This window comes from Leptopilina boulardi, unplaced genomic scaffold (assembly GCF_019393585.1).
Source record: "Leptopilina boulardi isolate dan_hultmark-lab unplaced genomic scaffold, ZJU_Lbou_2.1 LbouV2_38, whole genome shotgun sequence".
In the NCBI taxonomy this organism is placed as follows: domain Eukaryota; kingdom Metazoa; phylum Arthropoda; class Insecta; order Hymenoptera; family Figitidae; genus Leptopilina; species Leptopilina boulardi.
Window position 1 is genome coordinate 4,337,679 of NW_026137951.1, and position 9,730 is coordinate 4,347,408.

The 9,730-nt window shown below is 28.0% G+C and overlaps 1 protein-coding gene across 1 annotated transcript; it reads left to right on the plus strand.

Annotated features, from left to right (window-relative positions):
- The first annotated feature begins 38 nt into the window (after window positions 1-38).
- Window positions 39-9,320, plus strand: LOC127288054 (zinc finger protein 761-like). Its single transcript, XM_051315272.1, has 3 exons — window positions 39-255; window positions 2,173-2,298; window positions 6,147-9,320. Exons 1-3 carry the CDS (start codon window positions 103-105, stop codon window positions 7,704-7,706), a joined length of 1,839 nt encoding a protein of 612 aa, XP_051171229.1. The 5' UTR covers window positions 39-102; the 3' UTR covers window positions 7,707-9,320.
- Window positions 9,321-9,730: the final 410 nt, after the last annotated feature.

Consider the following 9,730-nt stretch of genomic DNA (forward strand, 5'->3'; position numbering starts at 1 on the left):
TTACTCAACCCTGGTTAATGTAAACAGTGTGTGTTGAGCCTTAGGGACAGATGAACATTTGAATTAATATACAGTTTTGAATGATATGTAAACATTTCAATAATGTTTATAGTTACAAAGAAGATTGACAGTGAAAATATTAGTAAACTGTGTCGCACATGTTTAAGAGAAGATAATGATAAAATGGTGTGCTTATTTGTTGGTCCATCTGGGTCATCACTTGCTGCAAAACTGCGGTCTTTATCTTGTTTAGAGGTTAGGAATATTTTTATTTTTATTGAAAGAAAAAGTATATAGAATAAATAATAATGATAGAAAAACCTTTTATAAAAATAACAATAAATACTGATGGCTATATGACAATCGCAAAGAACAAAATTATGCATATATGAAATAAATATTAAAGTATGATTGAACTGTTTTAAATTGTCACTATATATAATGGTATAATTATAAATAAAAACATGTATATTATTAAGATATTAAATATTATATTTTGTTGCATAATCTCCTTAAAACTCTATTTTTATAATAATTCAAAAACAGAATTAGCTAGAATTTTAAATTCAACGGATTTTTAATCTTAAAACATCAAATATGTGTTTTACATTTTTGTCGTCGCCTTTTAATTCGATCTGTAGTTTCTTCATAATCGTAGGTTCAAATCTTCGGACCGACAATTTTTGTTCTGCATAAAATTTTAAATGGTATTGAAATTAAAATTAAATTCAACTTATTTTCAAATACTCCAAATGAATATAAAAGAATTGGATAGAAATGGAATTCAAAAGAATTAAAAATTCTCAATTATTATTAATTTTTCGCTTCTTACTGGGACAATATTCAGTTTTTAATAATTATAAATTAATAATGGTTTAAATGTTCATCTTTATGGACAGTGGCGCACATTGGTTTTCGGAGAAGGGGAGCGGCGCTAACTTCTTGGGACCCCCCCCCTGCAAAAATTCTGACAAGCAAAAAAAATTGCATGAAGGCGTAAAGTGTCATTTCCCATGTAACTTACAAATGGTTTTACCCTTTTTCTAAAAACAAAACATTTTGATAATTGTTTAATCAAAGTTAAAAATACGCGTGTTCATGCAATTTTTCAACTCAATATGTTTCAGCTCATTTTTATATGTAAAATTTTAATTTTTTATTTATATTTTTATCCACCCTCTGGACACCACCCACCCTTAGACCAGGGGGAGCGGCCGCTCCCCCTGCTCCAGCCGAGTGTGCGCCACTGTTTATGGAGAAAGTTACTAAAAAAATAATATAAAAATTAAGGGGGCGATACGAATTAAACACAAATAAACTCTACACAAGAAAATTCTGCACCGCTAATTGTACACGAGTAAATTCTCAACAAAATTAAATAAAAATATATTCTACACAGTTAAATACTACATCGAAAAACCCTACACAATAAACTATAAACTAGAAAATTCTCTCCATAAACTCAACACATTAAGATTTAGAATTAGAAAAATAAGAATACTTTTTTTTTATAATTCTACACAAATAAATACTACATCAGTATATTCTACACAGCTCTGAAAAATAAAATATTCAATTCGACAGAATTAAATTCTACACATGAATAAAACCTTTCCTTTATTTCGGCTTATTTGTAAAATTCTACACAATTAAACTCAACATTTATAAATTCTACACATCAAATAATAATAATTTAATTCTTCACAAATAAACTGTACACATTAAATGAAAATAATTAAATTTAAAACGAGAAAAATCTACACAAAAAAGTACTCTACCGCTAACTGTACACGAGTAAATTCTCACCAAAATAAAATGAAAATATATTCTATACAATTAAATACTACATCGAAAAACGCTATACAATAAGCTATAAAATTTTCTCCATAAACTCTACACAAATAAACTCAACACATTAAGATTTAGAATTAGAAAAATAATTTTTTTTTATAATTCTACACAAATAAATACTACATCAGTAAATTCTACACAGCTATAAAAAATAAAAAATTAAATTTGACATTGGTACGAATTGAATTGAATATACAAAGGGCTTCACTGAATCTTGCTTAGCGACAAATACGAATTGGATCTCGCCAAAAAAGTTAATTTATTTCAATTCATCTGAATTAGTTTTTTTTTACTGGGTAGTTATTATTATTATTAATGCAGGTATGTCAAGGAGATGGTCTACCAGAGAAAATGTGCGATAAATGCGTTACTCGTGCTGAATCTGCTTTATTATATCGTGAACAATGTCGAGTTGCAGACAGAGCCCTAAGACAAGCATTATTAAAGGTAAATGCTATTTCAATTTTGTAATTATATAAAAAAATTAACTCAAAAAATAGATGTACAGGGTTGCCACGGACCTGGAAAACCTGGAAAACCTGAAATTGTCATGAAATTTTTTCAGTCATGGAAAACCTGGAATTGTCAGGGAATTTTATAAAATCTCGTTCTAAAAATTTAATTTGCAATATGTGAATCGAAAAATCTCAACTTTTCAAGTTGTCATTACAACTTTTCGATTTTAAATTTAGTGCTTAGAGTTGAAATCAATATGGCGTTTCTAAAACTTAGTTTCTATTGGTCAAATATTTTCTTTTGCGTAACACGGTGTTGCTGTCTTTATAAAATTACGTAAAATAAATATTTTGAATCGAGTATGAATATGAAATTATTAGGGTCAGTTGGGGTAAATAGAAACAGATTTGCTAAGTTTCACCAATAACACCGGCACACAAAAAAAAAAAAATTTCGAGTGCGAAGACCGCCACATGGTAGGTTCTCTTCCTTAAGATGTATCTAAAGAGAAAATCCTAGTCCGACCTCGAGTTTGGTTCTTGTTTCATTTTTACAGGCCTGGTGGGGGGGTGTAGTTTGAGAAATTAACATATATGGGAATTTAATTTCTTTTATCAACTGAAAGTGAATGTTTGCTTATTCTAACTGTGGATTTTGATTCAGTGGCACTAATTACATGAAAATTTAATAAATACACAAATTTAAAAATGGCGGATCCAATATGGCGGACCTAAAATGGTGGATTTTTTGAAAAATTTGCTTGGATTTCCTTGAAACTTGTTACTAGGGGGTTTTTCGGGTCGCTGATTACGAATTTGATGTCAAATTTTATAAATTCAATATGGCGGATCCAATTTGGCGGACCTAAAATGGTGGATTTTTGAAAAATTTGTTTGGATTTCCTTGAAACTTGTTACTAGGGGGTTTTTGGGGTCGCTGATTACGAATTTGATGTTAGTTTTTCAAAATTCAAAATGGCGGATCTAATATGGCGGACCTAAAATGGTGGATTTTTGAAAAATTTGTTTGGATTTTCTTGAAACTTGTTGCTAGGGGGTTTTTGGGGTCGCTGATTACGAATTTGATGTTAGTTTTTCAAAATTCAAAATGGCGGATCTAATATGGCTGAAAATTTTCGAAAAATTGTTTGGTTTTTGTAAAAAATTGCTATTTTGGGCTGTTTAGGTTGCTGAATAAGATTCTGACACTTCTTTTTTTTAAATTTTGGAATAGTGAATTTAATGTGGCAGTTATATTTTGACAACTTTTACATCAAGCCATTACTAAATTTTGGTGAATTCAGATTCAGGGTAAACGATCGAGAAAATAAAAAAATTTTAATTGTCAGCCACATTAAATTCACTATTGCAAAATTTAAAAAATAGAAGTGTCAGAATCTTATTCAGCAACCTAAACAGCCCAAAATAGCAATTTTTTACAAAAACCAAACAATTTTTCGAAAATTTTCAGCCATATTAGATCCGCCATTTTGAATTTTGAAAAAGTAACATCAAATTCGTAATCAGCGACCCCAAAAACCCCCTAGTAACAAGTTTCAAGGAAATCCAAACAAATTTTTCAAAAATCCACCATTTTAGGTCCGCCATATTGGATCCGCCATATTGAATTTATAAAATTTGACATCAAATTCGTAATCAGCGACCCGAAAAACCCCCTAGTAACAAGTTTCAAGGAAATCCAAGCAAATTTTTCAAAAAATCCACCATTTTAGGTCCGCCATATTGGATCCGCCATTTTTAAATTTGTGTATTTATTAAATTTTCATGTAATTAGAGCCACTGAATCAAAATCCACAGTTAGAATAAGCAAACATTCACTTTCAGTTGATAAAAGAAATTAAATTCCCATGTATGTTAATTTCTCAAACTACACCCCCCCACCAGGCCTGTAAAAATGAAACAAGAACCAAACTCGAGGTCGGACTAGGATTTTCTCTTTAGATACATCTTAAGGAAGAGAACCTACCATGTGGCGGTCTTCGCACTCGAAATTTTTTTTTTTGTGTGCCGGTGTAATATAAGTTTTTTCTTTTAAATCGCAATACTTTTGGTTTTTTTGTGTATTGAGTTATTATTTAACTTCCGTGGAACAATTTTATGGGGTAGTAGAAAATATGGGTATCATTAATTCGCAATAATCAACTGTTTCTATTTACCCCTAAATTTTTCAAATTTGCTAAAATTTAGGGGTAAATATGAAACAGTCATTATTTCTTACAAAATTTAAGAAAAAATTAATTTGAAGTATGTAAATGTTAAAAAATACAAAGAATTACGTAAAAAATGGTGTTAGTTATAAAATAATTTAAACTAATTATATAATAATAAAATGCTTGGTCTGTCCTTCTGTCCTAACTTGAAGTTGGCCTTTTCTGATTTTACGTGTTTTTTTGAATAGTAATCTTATGACGTGTCAAATTTTGACAATTCTTTTTCTCATTTTTGCCAAAGTTGTATAATTGTGTTTCCAAATTTCGGAATAAGTATCTTTAAAATTCTAAATTCGAAAATTCGTTTACCAACGAAATTTTTTTTAAAGTTGTATATTGATTCAAAAATTGTATACAAATACAAAAAATTTAAGATGAGAAAAAAGATGCGCCAGGAAATTTCGTACAAGATAGTAATTAGAGAAAAATTAATTTTTAAGGTACCAGGGGCCAACAAATACCTATTAAATATTAATTATAAAAACACAGGCCTCGAATCAACTTAAAGACACAAAAAGTCGTTTTAGTCGATTTATATTCCACAAAAAAGTGGATTTGTTTTTTATTTTAACAAAAATATTTTACAGATTTTTAAATAAAAAATTTTTTTTTAATAATAATCCTTTTCGAAGGGTTAAAGTTGAAATTTTCAGAAATAATTAAATTTCAAAAGATATTGTTAATTTTCAAACAATTATTAAATTTTACAGAACTAAAAATAATTTATCAAACAATTTTTGGAAAACATTTTTTAAATTTAATTGAATTTTCAAAGATTTAAAATTGAGATTTATGAAATTAATTGAAACTTTAAGTGATTTTTAATTAAAATTTTAGACGATTTCTTTAAAAATTTATTAGAAAATGCGGTCAAAATACAATAATTTGAAAATCATTTTTAATTGAAAAATGGTTTCAGATAGTTGAATTTTTAAAGAATATTATTAAAATAGTTGAAAATAATTGAATTTCCTTAGAGTTATAATTGAAATTATTAAATTTAAAAAAAAAAATTTTCGATGAAAAATTTTAGAAATAATTAAATTTTAGATGCTTTTAAATTCAAATTATTGAAAATTCAATTAATTTTGAATTCAAATTTTTGAGAATAATGAAATTTTATTTGATTTTACATTTGGAAATAATTGAATTTCAGTTCATTTTGAATTGAAAATTTTGGGAAATAATTGAATTTTAATTGAAATTTTCGATAATAATTTAATTTAAGTTCTTTTGATTGAAAAATTGGATAATTAATTTTGAATTGATCCTAATAAATTATTTTATTAATAATTTAATTAAAGGATTTTGTATTTTTTGTCATAATTAGCTAAAAATTAATTTTTTAAAATCTATATTTGGGTCTGGAATTTTTTAAAAAATGGTCTGGAAAACCTGGAAAAGTCATGGAATTTTGAAATCAGTTTTCCGTGGCAACCCTGATGTAATTAAAGATCTACACGAAGAGAAATCTGGTATGATTTTAGCATGAAACATAATTTATTATAATTATAAAAAAAACTGTCGTTGCACTTAAAGCATGATCTGGCGGATCGTAAACTATGAATGTGCGATGTATTCGAAATTCGACGAATCTGTATATTTTCAGGTAAAAGGAATGACATCCTATACGACTGTAAGTGGATGTAAACTTTACCAACAAAATCAAGGCTTTGTACCACTACAAAATGCACAAAAGACTTTAAAATGCGTAGAATGTGGGGCAGTTTTTATGAATTATCAGGAACTTTGTCTCCATAATCGGTTACATGTTCCTCTACAACATGAAAATAATATACCATCTCAACATATGCGTATTGCCGAATCTCAAAATTCGCTTCCGAATTTAAATCACGCAGTTGTCAATTCAACTAATCTTGATATAGATAATGTTAATGAACCTTCGAAGTTAACTATTCCATACTTAAGAGAAGAAGATAATTTAATTAGCAATCGAGCTGCATGCGCTCTTCATTGTTCCTTATGTAATCACACTTTTACAAATAGAACACAACTTATTCATCACAATTTAACACATGACACAAATAATATTAATTTAGTTTGCAATGAAGAAACCATTGAAAATAGACAAAATTCCAAGTTTAATATTCCATCTACAAATAGTTTAGTTCATTCTACAATGGAAAAGTCTTTATCAAATTTTAATTATCCATTTCATTCGTTTATGAATGAAAATAATGAAATTCAAAATTCTATTATTTCTGATACAACACAATTGAATAGTGCTAGATTTCAGTCAGACATAATTATTCATTCCCAAAATAATTCAAAAATGATTGAGCAATGTTTTGATGAGTCTAATTCTTTGAAATATAAAGAAAAATGTCATTTAGATAAATTAGAAGATTCTAATAACAAAATCTATAAATGTGAACAATGTTCTCAAGAATTTTTCCAAAAATCTAAATTGGAAACTCACTGTTTATTACACACAAATCTTCGTCCTTTTAAATGTTTTTCATGTGAAAAATCTTATGCTTCTAAAAGTAAATTAAATGCACATATAAGATTACATACAAAATCGAATATTTATCAATGTAAATTTTGCAACAAAATTTTTACCTATCCTTCTTATTTAGAAGAGCATATGAATTCCCATAAAACAAATAGTCAAATCGATATGCAAGGTAGACAAAAGATTTATGGACTTGAATGTAATATTTGCAAAAAAAAATTTCGTTTCGCTAAAAATTTGAATGCTCATTTTAAATTGCACAGTGGAAAAGGTTTATTCGAGTGTAGTATTTGTGATAAAAAATTTAGTAAAAAATACAATTTAAAAATTCATTTACAATCACATGATGATAAAAAATTGCATAAATGTAAATACTGTGATAAATCGTTTACTCAAAAAAGTAATCTTGTTGAACATACGAGAATTCATACAAAAGTGAAACCATTTCAATGTAATATGTGCAATAAAAGGTTTTCGCAATCCAGTCATTTAAAAAGTCACAAAGCATCTCATGACACTGTACGACAACATCATTGTCAACTTTGTGGCAAAAAATTTAAATTATCCAGTCATTTAAAAAGACATCTAAATTCTCATAATGGATCAAAGACATATAAATGTGATAAATGCAATCAAATGTTTTCTCAAGCTTTCAGTTTAAAACGACATTTAAAAAGGCATGCCGAGTCGTAACACTAACAAGCGCCGAAAATATTTTCTGAAAATATAAAAATGATATTTTTAACAAATTGAGTGTCCGAACAGAACACTAGCAATCATGTTACTCAAGTAACGATTTTAAATAAACAAGAAAAAGTGTCAGATCTTTAAAAATTCAAAATTTCCAAGCATAAAATTTATCGAGTTTAATAAATAACTTTTTATATTATTATATTTATATTATATTTATATAATATAACATAATTTTCATGAGTAAATTATAACATATTTCTTTATATTATTGATTATTATTAATTATAAATTCATGCATTTTTCATTAATTATAATTCGCACAACTGTTGAATTCGAGACAATTATTGTAGTATGATATTGATGATTTAGAAGATTCAGAAAACTAAAGATGCAATAGGATTTGTTGGCATTTTTGATTAAATTTATGCTTCTTTATACCTTGTTCAAAAGTATGTATTTCTCGCTTCGATTTCACAGCAGAAAGTCGAAGTTACAGCGGGAGCAAAAGCTTTTAAGCTGGGGGTTAAATACGTAACTTTTTCTGGGTCCCACATTCCGTATTGCACATTCCAGATCCCACTTCTAAACTTCCGTATTTCAGATTACGGATTTCACTTTTAAAATTCCGTATTCCAGATTGCGGATTCCACTTTCTATATCCCGTATTCCAAATTTCACATTCCGTATTCTGGATCTCACTTACCAGATTCCACATTCCGTATTTCGGATCCCACATTCCGGATTCCACTTTCAAAATTCCGTACTCCAGTTTCCACATTCCGGATCCCACTTTCAAAATTCCATATTTCAGATTCCTCATTCCGGATTCCACTTTCTAAATCCCGTATTCCGGATTTCACTTTCCTTATTTCGGATCCCACATTTCCGATTCCACTATTCACATTTCGGATTTCACATTCCGGATTCTACTTTTTATTTTACATATTTCGAATTCCACATTTAAAATTCTGTATTTCAGATTCCACATTTTACATTCCGTATTCCAAATTCCGGATACCACTTTTCACATTCCGTATTCCACTTTCAAAATGCCGGATTCCACATCCCACATTTTGAAAGTGGAATCCGGAATACGGTATATGGGAAATGGAATCCGAAATGTGGAATACGGAATGTGAAAAGTGGGATCCGGAATTTGGAATACGGAATGTGAAATGTGGAATCCGGAATGTGGAATATGAAATACGGAATTTTGAAGGTGGGATCCGGAATGTGGGATTCGGAATACGGAATTTTGAAAGTGGAATCCGGAATGTAAAGAGTGGGATCTGGAATTTGGAATCCGGAAAAAGTCACGTAATTGACTCCCTGTTTTACATTACCGGCAGAGAATTTAAAGCGCGTGTGATCCAGACGTATAGGGATTGTCAGTTAACCTAAAAGTTTTTTTTTGGTACTTTACGTGAAAAGAAAAATGAATCAAATCGTATCATCTGACGATTCCGCAGATGAAATTGTATATGTCATAAAAATATTATAAATAATTTTTATTTACGAACAGATTTTAAAAATAATTAATACAATTAATAAATAAAAAAAACTTAATAATTTTTGTTATTTATGGTATAACAAATAAAGAAAAGATTTTAAAAATTGACTATTTCTTTAAAAAAAAGTGTAGAATTGTAAAATTTATTAGCAATTTTTTTTTTAATTTTATAAATTTTTTTTTTAGAAGAAAGTAGTTTTCATCGATGACGATATACTGTCTCAAAGTTGTTTTTGTTATATGTGTTAGATATGTGAAAAAAAATTATATATTATAAAAAAATAAACAAATTTATTTCATATTCATGTACTTTTTATTTATTAAGAAGAATCCAAAATATTTAAATATTTTTATTAATATTAATTAATAAAATTTAGATGCACAAATATTATATTTTACAGTCACACGTGCGACTTTCACGTCATGCGTCGCATATGCGTACCATATGATGACGTATTTTTTAATTTGAAAAAAAAATATTTTTTAGAGTGGATTAAAAAACGGATAATAAAAT